Raw genomic sequence first — 24,473 nt, forward strand, 5'->3', positions numbered from 1 at the left:
TGGTGGCGTGGGCTAAACCACCACCCATACCGGCATCCCATAAGGACACCGGCTTGGGGCCCGGCTCCTCCCCTGCTCCCACCCACATAATGTATTTTTAACTATCATGACCAATGACTGCTGTGTTCATTTGTGATCTGTTTGGCTGCTGAATATACTCGGTCCTGGAGCGACCAACCTTGGTGCCCCCCCCCCCACATGTGCTGCGGTGAGGGTCACAGCTTAGACGATCCACAAAGCCTTGTTCATAATTGACACCAGTGTTGACAGACCAAGGTGGACACTCAATTCAGGCCTGCCTGGACCATAGTTTGGGTGTCCAGCAAAGGTTCAGGAGCAGGGATTGTGGTCCCCCGTGCCCCATATCATTGAAGAACATTGCAGCTCTAGGTGAGTGAGCCAAATGGGAGCTTCAGTGCCTGAGAGTGACACGTCCCTGGAGGTGGTAGGTCTTGCTCTCCCTGGCCCTGCTTCCCATCCTACTCCTCTACCCTGCTCCCTGTAATGGGACGCCGCCACTGATGGCACGCACCGGCTTGTCAGGTTAATGGACAGAGGACAGGGTCCTGAAACGGAGTTTATGTACCCCACCCCTCCTACATCCCCTCCTGCCATTCAAGTTAATTGAAGGTGTAAAAAGTGCACCCTGCTTCTGCCTTCCGCACCATTCACAACTGACAGTGCGGAAATTACTCCAGAGGCTCCTAGCACCCGGCCCCTCCTGCCTCCTGTTGTGCTACCTTAGATAGGTAACTAGCTTTGGGCTCTGGTAACTCCCTGCCTGCCTGAAACTTTGTGCTGCATGGCTCTCAGTCTGATTGGAGGATGTGAATTTAAAAACCCCTGACTTTGTCAGCTTGGTGCAGTGGCTCCTGGAGTGTAGCAGGAGCTGCTGTCACCAAGCTTGGGAAATAAAGACTCCTCCCAACATCCTACACTTGGGTCCAGTGTGATCTCTATTGCACCCTGCAACAATCCCCCGGCCCTGCTCCCCCCTTCCCTGCTTGTGCTCCTCCAGGCCCTGCTTCCCCGTCCTACTCCTCCTGCCCTGCTCCCCCAGGTTCCACATCTACCCTTGTCAGATGCCAACCAGAGGGGCTGCCCATCCAAACCCCTGCATCCTTCCTGAGAAGGACCCCCTGGTTATCTGTAACAGACATGAGCTCACTACACATGATCACAGTCACATCCTACCTGCTTGGACCCCAGATCCCAGGACTACGCTCCCCCAGTGCTGCCAGGCTCTCCCATGCACCATGTGGGACCAGCTGTGTGCCGTGGCTGGGTGGTTCCTGCAACGAGCCACCACCAGCCATGTTCCTCTCATGCCCCCCCGGGGATGTTGCGACTGCAGCTCCAAGCACCTGGGAAAATCCCAGCCACTGTCCCTCCGAGTCTTGGCCCCATTTGTCCATTTCCTTTGGCAGCTGGATGGGAAACCCTGGGCCCCTGACTCTGCACTTGCATTCCTTCCTGTGTATTCTGTGCCATGGACTCACATCGGTCCCCAAGGATGCCTGTGAACCACCAGCCTTCCAGACTGACTTCCCGGAGCCGGGTCCAGCCTGCTGGCCACCTCCCATATGCTCTGTCAACAATGACCTAATGCCGGGAGTCAGACTTAGTGTCCTCCATGTTGGTATTTCTCCCATGATCCCATGCTCAAGGTGCATGTCTAATGTCTGTTCTCCAGGGCCCGACGGCAGGCTGCCCGGCTGCGTCTTATGGCTGGGTTCTCCCCACATAGCTTTGTGATAGGGTGCTAACCTCCTTACTGGGGTTTACCTGTAGGAACTTTGAAGGCTGGGGTGAGAGGCTCAGCACCTGCAGGACATCCAGGGCTGACTGCTGCTAGGCACCTGAGGACCCCAACAGTACAAACTATGGCTTGTCTGTGCACCTACCGGGGAGGCTCCAGTCACACAGTGCTGGTGTGGGATCACCCCAGGCTGATCTCACACATGAACCCAGCGTTGGCTTCCTTCATGCTGCCCCCCTGAGCATCCTGGCCTCAACAGAAGCCACCACCCCAGCTCCCCACGCTGTCTCCACCCTCCATGACCCACAGCCCCAGACCTGCAGGGTCCAGTTCAACACCTGTTGCTTTGGTGGGACTGTGGCCTCCATGGGGTGCACTGGGATCGAGTGGCCAACATGACTACACATGGTGTGTATTTGGTGGGGAGTGGGGTGGGGGTAGGCGACGTGGGTCACTCGGGGTGAACAGGGCGGGTTCCTGGCACAGAGGCCCCACATAGCTGCCCTCTAATTGCCCTTCCTGCCCACTCCAACTGCCAGGCCCACTGGACTTGCAGCTCCCCAAGGTGCAGGGTCCAGGGATGCTCACCAGGAGTGGTAAGTGCCTTTGCATGGCACAAGGTGCTGGCTGTGCCCTCTTCCTGCTGCCTCCAGGATGCTGGGTCACCATCAGCACAGGACCCTGCTGCTCGGGGCTCACACGTGGGACATATGGAGGTGCTGAAAGCACAAACTCCCCAGAGTTCAGAGCAACACTGAGCCTGGTGAGAAGAGAGTGTGTGGGCAAGAACCATGGTGTGAGCTTGTGGGTAGGGAAGCTGTGGACTCAGCGTCTTCTCTGAATTCCTGGCAGGTTTTCCAGAGGGATGGGTGTGGTCCCTTCCTTTCCTCCAGGCTGGGGGCTCTTCCAGGCTGAGGGGAAGGGGGCCAGGGGCTGGGTAGCCCTGCAGCCACTCCCGCCTGGGTTGAGTCATGGGAAAGCGTAACTGGAGATTGCAGTTTTCCCTATCACAGGATTTCAGATGAACCAGTCAGTGTTACCCATTATTAAATCAGTGACATACACCATACTCATGAGGGAAATTAGGACTAATTCTCCAAAAAGATAAATAACAAGTAAAGAGCTTCCAACGAAAGAAAAACAGAAATATATGAGGACAAATAAACTGAAAGTATTACCATCTATAGTCCATTCCTGTGGAGCAGACATATAACACCACACACAGCAGGTGTGACACTGGCCACCCTGACACACAGAGCAGGTGTGACACAGAACACACTATGACACACATAGCAGATGGGACACAGCACACACTATGACACACAGCAGGTGTGACACAGGACACACTGACACACAGCACGTGTGACACAGGACACATGAATACACAGAACAGTTGTGACACAGGACACACTGACACACAGCAGGTGGGACACAGGACACACTGACACACAAGTGTGACACAGAACACACTATGACACACACAGCAGGGGTGACACAGGACACACTGACACACACAGAGCATTTGTGATGTGACAGGGTCCTGCCTCAAGACACCTAGGGACACACCTAGCTCCCTTCCATGTCCCAGCAAAGCTGGGGAGCTGAGTCCCACTGTGGACACCTGTGGTTAGCAGAGGTTCAAGGCCTTCTCTGAACTTCTGGGGTTCTCTGAAAGCTTACAGCTGACACCAGCTGCAGCTCTGCATGGAGGATGTGCCAGTTTTGCAGAGTACACACAGTGGGCCAGGCCCAGCAGGTACAGGTGTAGGTACAGGTGTTCCTGCCGGGGACACTAGTGCTCAAGCTGACCCGAGTGTGCAGAGTGCAGCCTAGTTGGCAGCCCACAATGCCCCCCACCCTGTCCTCACACCCAGCATCTCAGACAGTAGCCAAGGCAAGGGCAGGACCCTGTAGCAGGGTGGTGCCTGGCTCAGCACATGGACAATGCATCGATCTGCATGGGGAGGGTGAAGGATGAGTACTGGGGGGGGCCAAAGTCCCAGGGAAAACAGATAGGCATCAAGCTGAGCCCTTCCCTACCTCTTCCAAAACTGACATGTGGAGAAGCGTTTCCCTGCTCTGGGCATCTGAGGGACCACACACTCACAGTGGCAGGACAGCAGGTACGTTTATTAAGGAAGGAACCAAGGGTCCCATGGAGCACAGCAGGTGTTTTTTTTTAACTTGTCCCTTACTAGAGCACACAGATGACCACGGATAGACAAATGGGCCTGAGTACAGAGCTGCCCGTGGGAGCGGTAGGACTTGGGTCACCTCCTTGGTGGGGACAAAATGAGACATGAAACACAAAGCTTGATCTGAGTGGCACTGGCCGAGCTACACCTGACATGAAGGAAGCTTGCATGTCTACTTGCACACAAGCACATACACAAATACACAGCTGCATACACTCTAACATGGGGGACTACTGTATGCATGAGGAGCAGTGCTGGGTTGGGGTGCAGACTCTTCCCGGGCATAACACACCGCTGTCTACTCAACAACTGCACTTTGTCAGCTGAAAAGTACAAGACAAATAAATAAATTGCATTTCAAAAAGGTTTCCTGATTGAAAAAAAAAATAAGACTTCATGTCAACGTAGCAAACCCATCTTAAGGGGTGTTCCACAGGACACCCACCTCCCTATCAGGCCAGGGGGCTCTGCACCCACAGGACACCTCCTCCCATCTCCCTGTCAGATCAGAGTGCTCTGCACCCACAAGACACCCACTTCCTTGTCAGGCCAGGGGATGCAGCTCCCACAAGACCACACCACCCTATGTCAGGGTTCCCCTGGAGGGCAGTTACCCCAAGATGTCTTTATACTGGTTGCCACCAGATGGCACTGTTCCACCAGTGGTTTTAAACTTTCACACATTGGAAATTTTAGTAGGGTAACAAATTGGGTTATTTTCTTAGGTCCATTTCTTCCAAATAAAAAGGATATAATGCCTCAAAACAAAAGACATGCACATGAGACAAGCCCTCTATGACACATCTCACATAAAGATGGCCAAGCACGTCCTTCTTCAGCAACCAGGACACCATAGGCTTCTGTCCTTAATACCAAACATCTCCAACCTGGGCAGCTCAGGCGCCAGTCAGCAGTTGGCCCCAAGCTCTGAGACATCCTTGCAGCTACTTGACAACTGATAGGAACAAGCAGCAGGTTAGTGTTCACTTAGAGCTAGATGGGCGATATCTGCCACCTGGTGCAGCCAAAGTCCTTATGGGCAGTGCCCAATGCCAGGGGAGCTACAGCCTCTTCTTCTGCAGCACCTGTCCATTGGTTCCCTCGAGCCAGCTGCCCTTGGCTGCGGGCTGTGCAAAGTTCCAATCCACTGGATTGAGAAGCTGCTGTGTCTTCTTGTGGGTCCAGTACGGATTGAGAACGAGCGTGAGCAGGGCTAGCCCCACGAGGAAGAGGGCGAAGTGGGGCAGGTAGAGGCTGGCAATGAGGCCATCCCAGTGCCAGAAGCACACCCACCACATATGATAGGTGAGCACCATACGGCAATGGAACATATGGATCATCAGCCACTGATTGAGCTTCCAGAAGAGGCAGTCAGACCAGCCAGCCTGCGGACACAAAGGGCATGCATGAGCACAGCCTGCCTGGCACCAAGACAATGCCTGCTCCTCACCTCCCCAACACAGTTCTCCTCACAGCCCCTGCCCCTGCCCCTCACCTCCCTAAAACAGGGTTTTCCTCACAGCCCCTGCCCCTCCCCTCATCTGCAAACATGGGGTTCTCCTCAAAGCCCCTGCCCCCCCAACCTACCAACACAGGGTTCTCGTCGCAGCCCCTGCCCCTCACCTCCCCAACACAGGGTTCTCCTCACAGTCCCTGCCCCTCCCCTCATCCACCAACATGAGGTTCTCATCATAGGCCCTGCCCTCACCTCCCCAACACAGGGTTCTCCTCACAGATCCTGCTCTCTTAACAGGTGGTATAAATCCCACTGGTGGGCCTGGCGGCTGAAGTCCTCGCCTTGGGGGCCCCGGGATCCCATGTGGGTGCCAGTTCTGGTCCCGGCGGCTCCACTTCCCATCCAGCTCCCTGTTTGTGGCCTGGGAAGGCAGTTGAGGACGGCCCAATGCCCAATGCATTGGGACACTGCGCCCGCGTGGGAGACCTGGAGGAGGTTCCGGGCTCCCGGCTTCGGATCGGCGCGCATCGGCCCGTTGCGGCTCACTTGGGGAGTGAATCATCGGACGGGGGATCTTCCTCTCTGTCTCTCCTCCTCTGTGTATATCTGGCTGTAGTAAAATGAATAAATCTTTAAAAAAAAAAAAAATCCTGCTGGCCACTCACTGTCCCTCCTGTTCTTCCTGATTTCTGCTCCTTAAAGCAAAATTGGATCCTGGTGTTCAATACCTTCTTTCCCAGCTCTGCATGTGTCAGGGAAATAGCTCTATACACTCAGCAGGACTTGGAGACACAGTTACCAAGCCCCCTGTTAGGAAGCTGAGGGAAGTCTTTCTCAGAAGATTTAGCGTGAGCAGCATGTCCTGGTGTGTTTGGCCCTCCGCACCCATCACACCCACGGGTCTTGGATCCACGCCATGCCTCTTTGCACCAGCAGTGGCTCTACAGTCACGGTGGTTGCTGAACAGGGAACCTGAGGTGCCAGACCATAGGCTGTGAGGCCAGGAGCCTGAACTGGGCAGGGGAGGGGGCACCAGGCTGGTCAAGGGCTCCAGACCAAGGACCTTCAAGGCCTCTGATGGGAAGCCTGAGCTGCAGGTACCCAAGCTGGGAACAATGTCTCACACTTGCAAAGCAAAAATGTGCAGTGAAGGGCAGGGGTTCTGGAGTCCAGCATGGCCATGAGGTGAGGAGGGTTAGGGTGGGAGCTGGGCTGGTCACTAACCACCTGGACCTGAGGAAAGGGCTGGTCATGTTAGAGGTGCAGCCACCGCACCACCTTCTGGGAGCTGCTAAGTCGATACCACTTGTCATTAGGGAAATGCAAATTAAAGCCACTGGAATCCCCATCACAGTAGAAGATTGAGTGCTGGCCAGGACGTTGGGACAGGAAGGCTGCACCTCACAGTGAGGAGGCATGTCACCTGAAGCTCCAACAGCGACAGAGCCACTGCATGGGGTCCAGCAATCCCAGCCTGGGAATGAAGCCACAGGACACGGAAGCCATCTATGTGAGGCACACTTGTGCATACAGACTCAGGGTAGCACAATTCATGACAAACAGGAGAGCCAGAGTACACAACCAAGGGCTCACAGCTAACGTGACATTCACAGCCACTACACAGAGCCCTCAGCCATGTGTGCATACATTGACACATACACAGCTGACCTCACGAATACACACGCACACATCCTCCATAGTTTACCACTAGCCATAAAAGGACAAATCCAAGACATGTCATGTGTGCTGCAGGGCTCTGGCTTTAATGAAATATGCCAAGCCCAGAAGGGAATATCCCCCAGCATCTCAGGGATGTGTGGCGCTTGAAACTTGGACTCCTCAGAGGCTGAGTGGAAGGGTGGCCACCAGCGGCTGAGCGAGGCAGACCGAGGGGCACGAGCACAGCTGCACGGGGGTGAGAGCTGAGGGGTGACCCTGCACAGGGTGGAAGTGCACATTATGGCCACATGCTATACATTCTCTCAGCAGACAGAGCAGAGCAAGAGGACAGGCACTGAATGTTTCCAAGACAGAGAAACATTAACTGAGGAGAGATGTGTAGCCTGACTGGATGTCATGTGTGTACACATCACACAGTGGCTCAGAGAGCAGGAACTCTTCATGTCTCAGTTTAAAAAAGTTAAGTCTGCTCTCAAAATGATCTAAAATACATACACATTGCTGTAACCAGAAAACAAAACAACAAAGACCCAATGGATTACCTTAAAAAAGGCACAGGGATGATGCTGAACTGTCGCATTGTGGGTAAAACCACTACCTGCAGTGCTGGCAGTCCATACAGGTGCCAGTTCATGCCCCCCGCTGCTCCTCTTCCAATCTACCTCCCCGGTTATAGCCTGGAAAAGCAGCGGAGGATGGCCCAAGTCCTTAGGACCCAGTACCCACATGGGAGTACCCAGCTCTAGTAGGTGTGGCCTTTCAGTGACTGAACCAGTACATGGAAGATCTCTGTCTCCCCTTCTCTAACTTTGCCTTTAAATAACAACAAATAGATCTGAAAAAAAAAAATACATAGGAGGGGCTGGTGCTGTGGCTCAGCTGGCCAATCTGCCACCTGTGGTATCAGGTCCATGCACAGGTCCTACCTGCCCCACTTCCAATCCAGCTCCCTGCCTACGGCCTGGAAAGCAGCACAGGATGGCTGGCATGCTGGGCCCCTGTACACATGTGGCAGACTTGGAGGAAGCCTCTGGCTCCAGCCTGGCCCACCACTTGACTGTTTTGACCATCTTAGGGGTAAAACCAGTAGGTATAGATCTTTCTCTTTCAAATAAATAAAGTTTTAAAACAAACAAAAATAAGCCTAGCACCTTCAAGTCTGAGGGAACTGGGCAAACCCTCCCAGGCCAGAGGACTTGGAGGTCATTGGCCTGCAGGACTGAGTGAGGGGAGGTTAAACCCCAAGTCATTTCTGTTGAGAAACCACATGACCAGGTTGCCTGGCCTGGAGGCCCTCGTGGGTCTCCAGCAAGGGCCACACAGGGAACTGGTTCTCAGTTCACACTCTGCTGGGGCATCCCAGGCATCCCCATTAGCTCCCAAGTGGCCTAATCTGAGTCACAGCTGCTAAGGTCATAGCCAACCACCACCCTTGGGTCCGAAGGTGGTGGGCTGGCCTAGGCAAAGGGGCTATCCCGCTGTCACAGCTCCTCAGGTTCAGCAGGGCAGCACTAGTGCATGCTGCTCTGGCTTCTTCTTTAAAACAAAACAAAACACAATGCTTTATTGGCAGTCACAGAGAGAAAGGCCAAGACAGACCTTCCATCTCACTAAAACATGAAACACAGCACTCAGAAGTGAAAGTACGGAGTACACGCAAAGCCTGACACCACCATGAAATACAGGAATGAAAACCCACAGAAGCTGCGAGCAGCTATCACGAGTCACCAGGGAGTCGATGTTATGATCTGACCAAGACAGCTCAGACCTTGTGGGAAGCCAAGTTGATCGGCACCCACAAGAAAATCAATGTGGAACTTACAGGAAAATAACTAACACATTAGTTTTGAGAGCATATCATAAATGTACCAGAAAAAAGCACAGGGAACTAATTTTGGAACTGTTAAGTAGGAAATTGCTTTCTCAACATGTTGAAAATCATGAGTCTCAGGGCCAGTGCTGTAGTATAGCGTGTCAGGCCACTACCTGCTGCACCGGCATCCCATATGGGTGCTGATTTGTGTCACGGCTGCTCCACTTCTGATCCAGCTCCCTGCTCATGAGCCTGGGAAAGCAGCAGAGGATGGCCCAAGTGACATCCATGTGGGGGATCTGGAAATGTTCCCGGCTCCTGGTTTCGGCCTGGCCTAGCCTTGGTTGTTGCAGCCATTTGAGGGGCAAACTAGCAATTTTCCATCCACCCTCAGTACCCCTCCCTTCCTCCTTCTCTCCCTCTCTATAACATGGCCTTTCACACAAATCCAACATAAAATCTTTTTAAAAATCTCATGAATATCACAAGTAAAACTTGACATTGTTAAATAGTGACAAAAGCTGAAGAATGAATGGAAAATACTTTAGTCTTCAGAGTTAGCAAAAGCCAAAGCTGCTGAACAGCACAGGCCAAGTCAAGGACAGGCAAAGCGGCCAGAGAAGAAACACTCACTGGCTGCCCTGAGGCAAGAAAGACAAAGGAGCCGGCAGAGGCTGGCAGGGCTCAGGCAGCGCACAGATGGACGAACACTCACACACAGTCCATGTCCACACACACCCCGAGTTCCATTCATGGTGGCCATGTGCCCCACACACATGGTCCACACACACACCAGGAACTCCCTTCATGGTGACCATGCACCCAGAAACACGGTCAGCACGCACACACACGGAGCCCCTTCATGATGGCCATGTGTCCTGGGACATGGTCAAGACAATGTCAGCACAATGGGGACAGCTCATGCTCCCCAAGAGCCATTGTCCCAACAGCAGGAGAGTAGGACACCTCCTCCCACAAGGGGCTCTCCTGAGCCAGGCTGCGCTGCTGCAGTCCCAAGGACACCAAAGTTGCCATGACTCACAGTGTGCACAGGGGCAGATTCACCCTAGGGGTCAGCATTTCTCCTGGGGAGGAAGCAGGAACTGGGCAACTGCACCTCTCAGCAAGACTATGCAAGCTACACTTTCCACAGGAAGAACACGCTCCAGGGTTCACTGAACACTGTTGCATGAGAACACTAAATGGTGCTTGACACACCAGAATGATTAGAACCTTCTACAACTTCTACCAAAGTCAGCCTCTGACTTCAGGCATCAGCTGCAGCACCCAGAGCCTAGTGCGAAGGTGACAGTCCTTAGCTCCATGTGTCACGAAGTAGACCCGCTCTTGGGACAATTCACACCTGTCACCAGCTGTTCTGAGCAAGGTGACAGCTCTGGGAGGGAGCAGGATGGCCAGGGCCTGCCTGAGGTAATGCAGCTAGGTGTGGGCGGGGTTGGTCCAAACCAGGTCACCAGGTCCAGTCCACACAGGAGGCTTCGTGCCCCAGGCTCTGGCCAACATCTGCATCAAAGATGACGCAGGAAACATCTGAGAGGGTTCCAAGAGTGTTGAGCCAGTGTGATACGCACAACAGCTGGTACTGTGCCAACATATACACACTACAGGGCATGAGGATGAGGACTCACATCACTCAGAACACAGGGACACAGGAACAAGGCTCCACCTCACCATGAGGAACATGAGGAATGTGGGAACATGGGGACCAGGCCCCACCTCACCATGAGAAACACAGGGACATGCCCAGTTGCACCTGAGCTGTCTGCACAGGCATCTGCAGTCAGATGCCGAGTTCTGGGGCTGCACTCCTCCACTGTACTCCTGGCTTGTCACCACCACCTCCACACTGACTGATTCACAGCAGTGACCTCAGGTTCAGCCTCACTCTACCTCCTCAATCACACCTCAAAAAACTCACAAAATGTGAAAGGGGAAGGTAACACTGCGGGTAAGGCTGCCATTTGCAACACGAGACCTGGCTGCTCCACTTCCAATCCAGTCACTGCTCACGCCCTGGGAAAGCTGCAGAGGATCCCCAGTTGCCTGGGCTCCTGAATCCAACATGACCTGGATGAAGCTTGAGTGTCCTGGCTTTGGATGATTGCTGCAGCAATGTGGGGACTGAATCAGCAGACGGAATCTCTTCCCAACCCCCCTCTCTTTCTGTCACTCTGCCATTTCAAATAACAAATAAATCATTAAAAGAATTCTCAAAATGTTTGCTCATTAAAAGTGGTTTTCCAGGCCAGCGCAATAGCGTAGTGGTTAAAGTTCTCACCTTGCATGCCCGGGATCCCATATGGGTGCCGGTTCTAATCCCAGTGGCCCCGCTTCCCATCCAGCTCCCTGCTTGTGGCCTGGGAAAGCAGTCAAGGACAGCCCAAAGCTTTGGGACCCTGCACCCACGTGGGAGACCTGGAAGAGCTCCTGGCTCCTGGCTTCGGATTGGCTCAGCTCCAGCAGTTGTGGCCGCTTGGGGAGTGAACTATCGGACGGAAGATCTTCCTCTCTGTCTCTCCTCCTCTCTGTATATCTGTCTTTCCAATAAAAAAATAAATAAATCTTTTTTTAAAAAAGTGGTTTTCCTACATTACTGAGTCACACCAGAACCATGAACTGCCGTTCATGAACTACCTCATATCTCAAACACTCAACATTGTGAAAAGTGACAGTCACAAGTCAGCGTCACCTGAGGGGTAACAGGTGGAGCTCTGGGACCAGAGTCGCTGCACAAACCACCAGGATGCTCAACTTGTTTACAGACATGGAGTGAGAATGATAGCTACTTAGTGCAAAACAAAATCTGAAATCACATATACAAGGGCATCTGACTGCTGCTCTGTACTGCTTGCTTCTCACCTGACCTACAGAATACATTTACAAGGCTTCTGCACAAGAAGAGGTGCTGTGATGTGCAAGATATACAAACATATACTGGGTGTGTGACACATGTTTGTGTGAAGTACTGTGTGCAGGTTATGTGCAGCATCACTGTGTGTGGCACCTCTGTGTGAGTGTGTGAGTGTGAGTGTGTATGCAGGTTATATGCAGTATCACTGTGTGTGTGACACATGTCTGTGAGATACTGTGAGAGTGCAAAATATATGCAGTGTCACTGTGTGTTACACACATCTGTGTGAGGTACTGTGAGTGTGTATGCAGGTTATATGAAGTGTCACACTATATTACACACATGTCAGGACTGTACACACATGTGTAAGTTGTATGCAAATATTCAGTGTGTCAGAGAAGAGCCTTCCCTGTCCACATCCGTGTCCTATGGCATGCTGCACCTAAGCTTCACAAGACACCAATGAACCAAGGACTAAGCCTCAATCTGTCTGATCTACATACCCATAGTCAGTGGCAGCACCTCTCTTTAATTTGTAAGCTATAGCTCTGATCAAACCTGACCTCTGTGCAGGAATCTTAGGCAGAATTCACCAGGTTTATTTATGCCACTTGCTGGGTCCTGTGCTTGCCAATGTAGCACCTAGCACAAACCCCACCCTAAGCAGAGTTACTGACCTCCAGCTGCAGTCATCAGAGACGACTGACCACTACATGGTCTCCATCAGCTGAGCAGCAAACGCAGGGTGCACGACCCTGTACCCTGTCGCCTGGGGAACTCTCCAGAGCTCAGCACATGCAAAGATAGGCCTGTGGCCATGGAAGATTCTTGGTGGCCTGAACACAATGAAAAGGGAGGAACACCACAGCCCCCCCGTGCCTCGCTGAGCACAGGGAAAATGCTACACAGACTCCCTGAGAAGTGCAGCCAACATGACTGGCCTCTTCCCTCTGCTCCGTAGAATGTACGAAAAAAACCAAGAGTCTCAGTTCACTACAACCTCTGTGTTGGAGCCCAGCAACAGTCCCAGGAGGGCGTCAGGTGTTGTCAATTTCACTGCACACAAGCAACTGCACTGCCAGGAGTGCCACAACTGACCAGGGCCCAGGGTGCCAGAGCTTGAGTGCTTCCTGGGGCGAAAGGGCTGAGACAGCCCAGCTAAAGTGCCCACAGCACAGCCTGTCCACCCTAGACCAGCTCCAAAGTGGCAAGCGTCCTGAACCCAGCGCTGGGATCCCTCGGGCTTCCAGTTACCTGTGTACTCTGACATGCCAGGGCACCAGCCTGGCAGTGCTCCCAGACCACTTGTTTCTACTGAGTGCCTGGCAAGGGGTCACACCACTTGTGACCATTTCCCCAGGCAGAGTTAGTCGGAATCACTCTGGTCCCCACTGCTCGCTCACCCATGACCACCTGCAAGGCAATCCCGTGCCCAGAGTCTGACAGCCCTGTGCTGGGATCGAACTTCCCAGCTCACCTCACTCATTCACCATGACTCAGCTTGCCCTATCCACCCCTCCCAGGCCAAGCAGTGACCGGCTGGGCCTGGACACTGCATACTCCCCTGACCGGTCACACCCACCCTGGCACCTGTGGGATGCCAGCAAGGATTCACTGAACCCAAGGTTTCTGTATTGTTGTGGGCTAAGGAGTTGATTAGCACTCAAGCTGAGCACTACAAGAAATGGGCTTGAGGAAATGGGCTTGGGGCTAAAAGCACCTGGTCTAATCAGACTCATTGGCATCCTATTGTTCTGTTAAAGGGCTTGAGGGAAAGAGTATATAAGGAGGAATAAAGAGAGGCTAGAGAGAGACTTCCACCATCACTGGTCTCCTGTAGGTGCCTCACCCCCAGACCCTCACCATGTCCATGTTACTGGCTCTGCTGGCCAGAGCACTGTATGGTGTATGACACCAGCTACTATTGCTGCATAGGGCATGGGAAGTATGCACAGAGCGTGTGACATGTGCACAGAGCATGTGACATGCACACAGAGGGTATAACATGTGCACAGAGTGTGTGACCTGTGCACAGAGCATTGACATGTGCAGAATGTGCGATATGAGCAGAGCATGTGACATGTACAGAGCATGTGTGTACACAGGGCATGTGGCATGTGCACCGAGTGTGTGACATGCACAGAGGGCATGTGGCGTGTACACAGGGCTGTGATGTGTGCACAGTGTATGACATGTGCACAGAACATGTTAACATGTGCACAGGGAGTGTGATATCTACACTGCTCCTGACGCCCTGCCACCATGGACCTGAAGGCCCTGCAGGCAGGACATTCTATACTGTCCCTCTCAAAGCTTCCCATGGTGTTCCGTATACATGAGCTTGAGCCCTCTTGTGAGACTGGCTGAACATCAGCCACTGTTTTCTAAGTTTCACATAAAGCCTGTGAACGATGTAACATGTGATAAACGATCACAAGAATCTATGCTTAGAAATAACTTCTAAAAAAAATTAAAATGAAGAACACTTTGAGATCAAAATGAGAATTGAGATTATGAAAGGTGACCACTTGGTAAAAAAAAAAAAAAAAAAACCTTTAAAAATGAAAAAGCAGCAAGATCCAGGCAAACTGAATGTTTCCCAAACTACATGACCACAAGGAGACCTGCTTTAAGCAAAACAACAAAGCAGGGTGGGAGTTGCAGTGCAAGTGGTGAAGTGATAGCTTGGGACACCCACACATCGTATCTGAACGCCAGCACCCAGCTCCACTGCCCTTCCCATCCAGCTCCCTGCTGAGTGCCTGGGGGATGGTGAATGGCAGTTCTGTGCCCAGGCCTCAACCCCATGGGACACCCAGCTCTGGGCTCTGGACTTCAGCCTGGCCCTGCCCCAGCTGCTGGAGTGAACCAGCAAATGAAATAGCTTTTTCAAAACAGTTCGAAAACAAAAAGGGGAAAAAAAAGCAGAGAGAAAAAATAAGAAGCATTAGGATGAACAAACACTGGGCACTGAACTGTAAAATCTACTGAGTTTGCTTTTGAGGAACAGGAAGCCCTGACAGGTTAAAACTGGGCAAACCGTCACTGAGCACAGATGTGGCAACTGGGCCAACACTGTCCCTGCTAGAGCCTGCACTAGCCTGGGACTCAGCTGATACTGTGCCCAGCAAAGGCCACCCTGGCTGGGAACGTGGCTGATACTGTCCCCAGCTAAGGCTGGGATGCAGCTGAAACTGCACTTCCTCTTACCAGTAGACAACTCCCTGGCCTGGGACACGGCCGAAACTGTCCCCCACAAAGGCCTACCCAGCCTGGGACATGGCCAACACTGTTCCTCTCTCTCCCCAGCAGAGGGCTCCCCAGCCTGGGACATGGCTGACACTGTTCCCCCTCCCTAGAAGAGGGCTCCCCAGCCTGGGACATGGCTGACACTGTCCCCCTCTCTCCCCAGCAAAGACCACCCTGGATCACACTCACCTTCAGCAGCATCCAGGAAGTACAAGTGAAAGGGGTGCTCATCTCCAGGAGTAGGGTAGTCATGGCCAGGTAGTGGCCAGCTCCCAGGTTAGTCACCAACCCCAGGAAGCCCAGGAAGGCAAAGAGGTGGTGGATGACCAGGAACACATCAAGGCTGTGGAAGAGCAGACCGGACAGGTGCACAGCGACGTTCTCAAAGAAGAAGAACCCAGTGGCGGTGGTGATGTGAAACCAGCACCAGTTCTGCTGCCCAAGTGCCTTGTCCTGCTGCAGCACTGGGTCCCCCAGCAGGGCCCAAAGGCCCGCAGCTGTGCTCTGGACACCAAAGACGGCACGCGTGGCTGCCAGGTCCCAGAAGACCTTCTCTCTGGCCACCAGAGAGCGGTAGGTGGCGTTTAGGGATGAGGAGAGCTGGTGGCAGACCACAAAGACACCCAGGTAGAAGATAAAGCCGGCGCCCACCAATGTCAAGCGAATTGTCCAGGAGGCATAGTCCAGGTCAAAGACACTCTCCGAGGGGCCCTCAGCGCTGGCCGGCATCATCACACTCCAAGGCACAGTTGTGGCCCCACGTTGTCCTGTCGGAGAAGCTGAGTCCATGCAGCTGAGTCCAGGGTCGTCATGTATCTATCTCTAGCCTACAGAGAGAGCAAGCAAGGTCACTGATGGCTAAACAGAACCAGGACACACCACAGCCCCAGAACTTGGAAACATCACAACAGCAGGTGGCAGGCAACTAGGGCAGCCTACGGCTCATCCTCTACAGTTCATCCGCTGCTCCATCCCAGCTTTCACCCCAGCTCCAGCATCCTGCCGAGTGTCCCCCTGAGAGCCTCAGGTGAGGGCCTGTGTACCAGGGTTCTTGTGCTGCAATGGGAGGGACAGGCTCCTGCCCCTGGGTTAGTCAAGCCCCAGGCAGGGGGGGACAGTGTCACCCGAGCTGCCCCCCCAGCTGCAGGACAGCCAGAGGGCATGGACACCGGTGCTCCCAGCACTCCCTCCCATGCTATGTTTGCACAGTGAGGGACAAGTGAGACTTTGGGTTGGCAGTTAACTGGCAAGCTGTGTGCACCCACCACCCTCAGCACCCACATGGGACTTGGCCCAACAATATTCACACCACACATCTGCACTCAGCACCCACATGGGACTCGGCCCGACAACACCCACACTACAGCCTGTGTGCCTGACTGGCTCCACAGGGCACACACCATGGCAGCTCAGGGTTGGTCTCTCCTGGTCCCATGCTCTTGCCAAGTAAAAGCCACACCTGCTGTAGACAAGGAAATCCTGACAGCCTTTCTAGTTCTCAAAACCAAGGTGAAGACTATCATGTCAAACATGAAAACAATGCCCTGAGCTGTCATCAGGTATGACAGCTTAGCCTGGGGCCACAGGCCAGGCCATGTGCGTCCAGTTCCTAAGAGTGCCTTCTGGTCCCAATGGCTGCTCCCAGCTGGGGAGTGTGTAGAGCCATGGCAGCCCCACTTGGAGCCCATCAGGCAAAGCAAGCCACAACCCTAATCTGTAGCAACGTAAAACCCGAGCTTCCCTCTTGTGTGGCACTTGTACATTTCCGCTATTCCATTAGCCAATCTCCTACTCTACCTTGAGACTGGTCAAACCCAGAAAACACATAAGACAAACCTCACCATTTCAACCATGACTTTCTTGATCCTTCTACGGTGGTTTTACTTTTTTGTTTTCGTTTGGTTTGTTTTGTTTTTTAAAGATTTATTTATTTTTTTATTGGAAAGACAGATATACAGAGAGTAGGAGAGACAGAGAGGAAGATCTTCCGTCCGATGGTTCACTCCCCAAGCGGCCACAACTGCTGGAGCTGAGCCAATCCGAAGCCAGGAGCCAGGAGCTCTTCCAGGTCTCCCACGTGGGTGCAGGGTCCCAAAGCTTTGGGCTGTCCTTGACTGCTTTCCCAGGCCACAAGCAGGGAGCTGGATGGGAAGCGGGGCCGCTGGGATTAGAACCGGCACCCATATGGGATCCCGGGCATGCAAGGTGAGGACTTTAACCGCAACACCAGGCCCAATTTTGTTTAGTGCTAGTTAATCCTACAAGAAGGTCCTGAGAATCCATGTGCTCGGCTCCCAACTCGAGTCCACCCTGAGTCACCTGTTCTCCCAGGTAGTGGCCCACTATCTCTGCCATCTCATTCCACACTATGAGGTCCAATTCTCTGTTGGACACCATGTCCTCCTCGCCTCAGGCAGGGTGGGTGACCTCAGATGCCCTCATCTGCTGTGACACCTGACCTCCTCCAGGCACTGAGCGGGCCAAAGGCACAGGCCTCACCTGCTCACTAACCTCCATGTCCCACAGCAGCAGGCCTTTACGGACCACCGGAGGTGTCAGAAATTTCTACGTCCTGCCCTAGTGGCCAAAGTTGCCTTAGTCTGGACTTGGCTGTGTTTGTAGCATCTTAAGTTGTCACACTGAGAGGACCTTATTAGCTACCTGCTCTGGCCCCTCACCTACACAGCAGGACCCCTGGGAACAGCCAGGGAAAAGGACTTCAGCTGCTGCAGTGCCGGACACTTTACCTCCTGACCCCTCTTGTGTGTGGAGGGCAGTCCCCATCACACCAGGGCTCCTGGCTGGCTGAGGCGTGAGGAGACAAGTGTGGCACCAAGCCCTGAAGGTTGGGCTGGCTGCTCACCCACAGAACTTCAACAGCAATCACTACTCAGCTGCTTAAGTCACCATAGCCACACACCTTGAAGGGCACACTCGCTCAGGCTCCAGCTCTGGACTCAGGATGAAGGTCACGCACACACAATGGACTCAAATCAAACCATGATTACACAATCAAAGGTAAAATCGCAGCAGGACCTGAGTGCAGCTGGAAGTTGAGGCACAGACTGTGTCCAGTCCCGTGGAAGCTGCCCTGTGCAAGGGCACGCATGCACACACACAACAGCATGCCAGGTCAGGCTACAGTTTACTTACACATACACAAGTGCACTCCAAGGCTAACCTGCACCTGCACTGTGTTTAACATGGCGTGAGGGACTGGTAAGAGCTCTCATTTCTGGCACCCAGCCTATGGCTGGCACCTGTTACCCCTGACACTTCACAGGACACGTGCCCTTCACGTTGCTACAGAGCTGGGGAGCAAGCACATTCCCTCCACCCTTGCTGGGTCCCAGCCCGCAGACAGCTTGCCTTTGCACAACCACAGCTGCCCCTAGTGCCTCCTCGTGTGCTTCCCCACAAGTCAGTCATGAGCTCGGGTCCCAGTTCCTGTTTTGCCACTGACCGCACCCACAGGCTCCTGGCCAGGCCATCCATCCTAAAAATCCTTGAGCAGGGACTGGCATCCACCTTGCAGAGGGTATGCGGACACGAGCTGCTCAGGGGGAGCTCTGGCCAGCCAGTGGGTAAGAAACTAGGTCGAGGGAGCAGTCAGCTTAGCAGCTTCTCCTCCTGGTCTCCCCACTTAGAAGTTAAAAGAACAAGTTCTCTTCTTTCCCACACCAGACCCTGATGTGTGTGGGAACAAGCAGCACCTACTGCCCAGTTCCTCTGACCACATCCAGGCCTCTAGGTCCTTCCTGGAGATGGTATCACGGACAGAGGTAACTGCAGGTAAGTCAGATGCAGGGTAGGTAGCCTCCTGCACTCCCAGGGCAGCTGCCAATCACAGCCAGCCCCACAATCAGCAGCTCCACCTGCTGGGACTCCCTCCAGTGTCCCCCAGTCACAGTGTCTCACGTTGCTGTGTACACACGACCTGCCTACACAAGCAGGTACTGTTCTACTCCATCCACTGGGGGCCTCCCAGTCCTCTGACTACAATCAGCACCCCCTACCCTGTTCACTCCTCAGCTGCCTGAGCCCAACAGTGGAGGGCGAAGGCCAACCAGGCACTGGTCAGCCAACCCCGGGGTCTATGAAGCCCTGCTGACCCCGCAGGGGCCATGCTGTCCCAGCACAGCAGGCAAGCATTCCCACAGGCATGCACACTGGGCGTGGGAATACCTCCAGTTCTCTGACCACATCCTTCTCAGTCTTAGAGTGTCCCCACCATCCCACACCCCACAGACTTCTGCAAGAAGTCACAGTTCCTGCCCAGGGCAAACCCAGAAATCCAGTGGCACAGCCTGACCACACCCTTTCAGCCTCCACAGCTTCACCTGTCCACCCTAGCACTGCAGGCTCTGGGACCAGGACAGCAAGACTCAAAGGACTGCCGACCTGGCCTGGCCCAGTGCAATCCAGCCCAGCCCTGCTTGGCCTAGCCCAGCTCACCCAGGCCCAGTGCAGTCCAGCCCGGCCCTGCTTGGCCCAGCCCAGCTCACCTAGGCCCAGTACAGTCCAGCCCGGCCCTGCTTGGCCCAGCCCAACTCACCTAGGCCCAGTACAGTCCAGTTCGGCCCTGCTTGGCCCAGCCCAGCTCACCCAGGCCCAACACAGCCCAGCCTGGCCCGTGCGGCCCAGTCTGGAGCAGCCCCAGCCAGGCCAGGGCCTGAGTAAGCAGCACTGGTATCCCCCACATGGGCACCAGGCAGTGCCCATGTGACAACTTGAATATGAACTCATGGGTGAGAAGAGGAGTCCAGTATAGCAATGTGACAGAGCTGGGCTTTCTGCGCAGTCAGCATCCTTCACCTGGCCATGAGGCCCAACATGTCTGTGAGTGACAGCTTAACCCTATAGCCACTGATAAGGTTCACAAACTTCCTCTCCTCCCAGAAAAAAAAGAAAAATTCCCAAAAGCGTGGGCCTGGCCACCTCGGGTCCTTCTTCTCACTGTCCTCAGGGACTGGCATTGTTCAATAGGACTGACAGGGCCACATCTGCCCTGTCCACACCTGTACAAATGTTCCTGCTCAGCGAACCAAACTCAGGCATCACTGGCAAGTGGGAAAACACAGAAAGGAAGCCCAGCGACCCCACGTGGCTCCCGTGGGTCAGCCGTTCTCTACATGAAGCCTGTGGGCTGTCCTGCAGGGCCACCCAGGGCCCCTGGCCGAAACAGGTGCAGCGAGCACCTCTAAGGATGCCCGGGCAATGCGCCCTCCCAGGCTCTTCCAGGTGAGGGTCCCAGCCAGGAAAGCAGTGAGGGGCACCCCACCCCCTGGCCTTCTCCCTGCAATCTTCCAAGGTTTGATGTGAAAAACTCTAACCTACAAACAGGATAAGCAAGAAACAGATCCCTCCAGCTTTTACCAGGTGAATTCAGACAGCCCAGCTGCCCAGGACAGGAGCTATCGGGGACTGTCTGCTCCTATAGGGGCACCCCACTGTACCAGCCACGGCCAGAGCAGCTGGTGATCACCTGGAGCCAACCCAACCCAGCAGCCATCCCCCCACTGCAGCCGACCTTGACCCTGCACCTTGTCCCTCCCCCAGCTGATCTGACACAGCACCCTCTCCCCCTCTCTAGCTGACCTGACAGCACCCTGTCCCTTCCCCCAACTGACCTTACCCAGTACCCTGTCCCACTCCCCCAGCTGACCTGGCCCAACACCCTGTTCCTCCCCCTTGACTCCAGCTGTTCAGACAGCACCCTGCCTGCCCTCCCCCAGCTGACCCAGTTGACAGCGGAAGCAGCACCTGCGTTGGCATCCAGGAAGGCCCTCTCTGCCTCACCTGCACACTGCGGTGTGACTTGACTTGCCCAGCAAGTCCCCAGGGAGCCAGGTGCCGGACCACAAGGCAGCCTCATTTGGGTCAAGCTCGCCAGGGCTTCCCCCTCCCACCCTTGCATGAGGGCCAAGTCGGGCTGGAAGTCTGCATTCTTTCCATATCCCTGGGCTCCCCTGGCCCCCTCCTGGGTCTCAGGTTCCTCACCAGGGCTCACCTCCCAGTCCCTTCACCTGGGCCTGTGCTCCCTCCCTGTCCCCATCTACTCACAGGGGCTCCCCTTCCCCCATTCCCCTCCCCGTTCCTTCATCCTCACCTCACCCAGGTCCGTGCCCCCTTCCCGTCCCCTCACCCAAGCCGAACCTGCTCCTCCTCCCACTTCTCTATCCTCTCACCCTCACCCAGGCCCCCTCCAGGATCCCTGTCCCATCACCTAGGCCCGCGCCCCCTCCCACGTCCCCAGCTTCTCACCTGGGCCCGCGCCCCCCCATCCCCATCCCCTCACCTGGGCCCGCGCCCCCTCCCACGTCCCCAGCTTCTCACCTGGGCCCGCGCCCCCCCCATCCCCTCATCTGGGCCCGCACCCCCTCCCACGTCCCCGGCCCCGTCCCCGGCCCTTCACCTGGGCCCGCGCCCTCTCCCCGTCCCCGGCCCCGGTCCCTCACCTGGGCCCGCGCCCTCTCCCCGTCCCCGGCCCCTCAACCGGGCCCGTGCCCCCTCCCCGGCTCCGGCCCCTCACCTGGGCCCGCGCCCCCTCCCACGTCCCCGGCCCCTTACCTTCCCGCAGGACGCAGCGTCACGGGTAGCCGCGTCCCGCACATAACTCGCCGCCGCAAAACACGGCCCGCGCACGCGCACGGGGGCGGTGCTGCAGCCACCCCGGCCGGTCGAGACCATGACGGGCACCAGGGGAGATCGGAACGTACCACGGATTGGGGCGGGGGTGAGGGAAGTTGCTGGGCGGCACAGGACAGGGCGGAAACTGCTGCGGACGCCAGGGCCTGGCCGCGTGATGCCCTGTACCTCAGGGAACAGTGGCCGCATCCCCGCAGACCTGCGGCCGGCGTCCCCTGCCGCGGCGGCGGGAGCTGAGGGAGAAGCGAGGTCCGCGCTGCGCACTGCCCCCTACAGCCTCGCCCCGGGCGCTTGCAGCAGCCCGGGACGGCCGGTCCTGGTCACGCGCCTCAGGCAGCCTTGCTTCCTTCCTCAGCGCTTCTTCCTCAGAGCCGGCTGGGGGAGCAGAGGCGGCGCCCGCCGGGAAACGCCTCTTGGGGATGCTTGGTCCCAGCTGCTGAGGCGGCCACTGCGTCGGGGCCTTCTGGAGGGCCGCCACCTGCCCTCCGGCCCAGGACCGCGGAAAGTGGAGGCCAGGGCTGCAGTGGCCGCCTGTGTCTGCGTGTGGGTCGCGTGGGTGGCCAGGCCGCGGAGAAGCAGGAGGCGCCCAGCTCACGGACAACAGTGTAGCTGTGGATTGGCTCCAGCCGGACTGCGGTGCAGCATGCCTGCTGGACCCCCTGGGGGCTGTCCAGGTGCAGCTGGCAGCCCAGACATGCTGCTATGTGTTTTCCTGGTAGTGGTCACTCAGGGCTGCAGGATAGGTGGCATGAGATAGAGAAAGGCCCTGAGCCCCGTTGTCACAAGTGTTTCCCCCAGCGCTGGGCACTGAAGGCACGAGTAGCATGCACTGGGGGCCAGCAGTGGCCAGCGGTGGCCAGTGCCTTCTTGCACCCGAGGACAGTACAGCCTCAGTGTTCCGGGGTGCATCTTATAGCTGAGAGCTAAGAGGGCTTTTGAGTGCTGCTGCTCTAAATCATGGTGCAGGATTATAGCCCACTAGGGGTGTGGAAGCCATCACCCACTCTACCCATCTTGGTCTCTTACTGTTCACCTGCCCACTTGCTCCACACCACTCACCTCCTGCTTTCTGCTCTAACATTTGGCCATGCTTTACTGCCATTGGGCATCTCTGCCAAGTGGCACAAGGCTCTTCTGATTCTGTTAGTAACATATGCTCACTGCTTGCTGGCATCCTGTGTGGGCGCCAGTTTGAGTACCAGCTGCAGCACTTCTGCTTAAGCTCCTTGCTAATGTGCCTGGGAAGGCAGCAGAAGATGGCCCAAGCCTGTCACGAGTAGGTGACACCAAGATGGGGTTCTTGGTTCCTGGCTTCCACCTGGCCTAGCCCAGCCCTTGCGGCTATTTGGGTAGTGACCCAGTGGATGAAACATTCTCTCTAACTTTACCTTTCAAATAAATTAAATACATCTTTTCAAAAAGAGGGAGCTATCACTGGATGGAAGGAGAAAAGGGATCTCTTGATTTCTAACCCCCTGGGAATGCTCCTGACCAGGGCAGCCCCGAGCTCCCCAGCTATCGCTGGACACAGGGCCAAAGGTCGGTGGTTTGCTGGCCACAGCTCAGCTCCAGCTCTTGACGCAACTGGCTGTCAGCTGCTTAGCACACACAACAGCCTTTCCTGACTTGACCTGCTGAGGTCTTCCCAGCTGTGAGACCAGGCCTGGGTTCAGCCTTCGCAAGAATTCTGCAAGGTCAGCAAAATGAAAACTACTGCCCTAGACACCTGGTCACAGCCACCTGACCTTCCGGATTTCTCACCTGACCTGCTATCAGCAGGAGTCCTCTGTGTCAGTGTGGAGTCATTTCCACCCACACCCTGCCCTGCCTTGTTGTTACCCGCCCTGGCGGCGTCTCCCTTCCGATGGAGGCTCCGTTTCCTGTTATTAAGTTAGCCCCAACTCGTTTATCAAGCACTATTGGACAGTGTCTCAATAACTGTGTCCAAATTAAATCCTAGAAAGAAATGTCTTGCCACACACATTCCTGCTCTGACTAGCCGTTGTTGCCTCATTTTTCTGAATGGCAACTGGGATCCAGGGGTATAGTTGGGGGCCCTGAGTGTCAGTCCCTGCTTCTCCCCTGCCCCAGGCTGCTGCTGCTGGCTACGTGACCTAGGATGGGTTCCAGCTTCCTAGGCTGCAGCTGCCCAAGGACTGGACAGGCACCAAAAGTCTCTTGTCAGGTGAGAGAGCAGGTAGACTCACAATAGCTGCACTGTTGGAGCCCTCCAGGGTTCCACAACTCTCGGGTGGCCAAAGGCCCTGCTGGCACAGCCATACCACAAAGCAGGCTGCTCCTGTGGGCCTGCCTCATTGTGGGGATACCCTCGCCGTGGGGACGCCCTTACCATGGGGACACACTTGCTATGGAGACACCCTCACTGCGGGGATGCCCCTGCCGTGGGATGCTTCTTATCACTGGAGATGAGAGTACCAAGCTCTGGCCCAAAGCCTGCAAGCACAGGTCAGCCACACAGAAACGCCCTCCTAGCCTGAGATGTTATTTAGGCCAAGGGGAGACCCCACCCAGCAAGAGGAAGTCCTGAAGCCACACGGAAAGGGGCCACAGTCTGCTGTCCAGTTCCTCCCCGCATGATGCCACGGTGACGGATGCACAAAATGTGCCTGCTCTACTCATTTGCCCCCACTGCTGTTCGAGGGGCAGATTTACAGACTCAAAATCAGCCTCCTACCATCCAATAAAAGGTGATACACCACCAGCCCACAGGCCCACTTTTGGCAAGATACAGTGCAGGCAGCACCTGGTCAAATGGTCAACACTTACCCAGGAGTTCTCTT

General features: G+C 55.2%; 1 protein-coding gene across 2 annotated transcripts; it reads right to left on the bottom strand.

Annotated features, from left to right (window-relative positions):
* Nucleotides 1-4,644: 4,644 nt before the first annotated feature.
* On the bottom strand, nt 4,645-21,666 carry CLN8 (CLN8 transmembrane ER and ERGIC protein). Of its 2 annotated transcripts, XM_058659834.1 has the most exons (4): nt 21,595-21,666; nt 21,323-21,337; nt 15,214-15,851; nt 4,645-5,339 (listed from the first exon to the last, which is right to left on the bottom strand). In XM_058659834.1, the coding sequence occupies exons 3-4, from the start codon at nt 15,811-15,813 to the stop codon at nt 5,016-5,018; spliced, it is 924 nt and encodes a 307-aa protein (XP_058515817.1). In that variant the 5' UTR covers nt 15,814-15,851; nt 21,323-21,337; nt 21,595-21,666; the 3' UTR covers nt 4,645-5,015. The 2 variants fall into 2 exon arrangements, with proteins under 2 accessions (XP_058515817.1, XP_058515818.1); XM_058659835.1 differs by lacking the exons at nt 21,323-21,337; nt 21,595-21,666 and adding an exon at nt 21,289-21,304.
* Nucleotides 21,667-24,473: the final 2,807 nt, after the last annotated feature.

This window comes from Ochotona princeps, unplaced genomic scaffold, assembly GCF_030435755.1.
Source record: "Ochotona princeps isolate mOchPri1 unplaced genomic scaffold, mOchPri1.hap1 HAP1_SCAFFOLD_116, whole genome shotgun sequence".
Lineage (NCBI taxonomy): Eukaryota > Metazoa > Chordata > Mammalia > Lagomorpha > Ochotonidae > Ochotona > Ochotona princeps.

Excerpts from the sequence above, each read along its gene's own strand:
- CLN8 (XM_058659834.1), bottom strand. The coding sequence starts at position 15,813 with ATGGACTCAGCTTCTCCGACAGGACAACGTGGGGCCACAACTGTGCCT. Across the intron at positions 5,340-15,213 it reads CTTCCTGGATGCTGCTGAAG|GCTGGCTGGTCTGACTGCCT; the intron begins GTGAGTGTGATC and ends TTGTGTCCGCAG.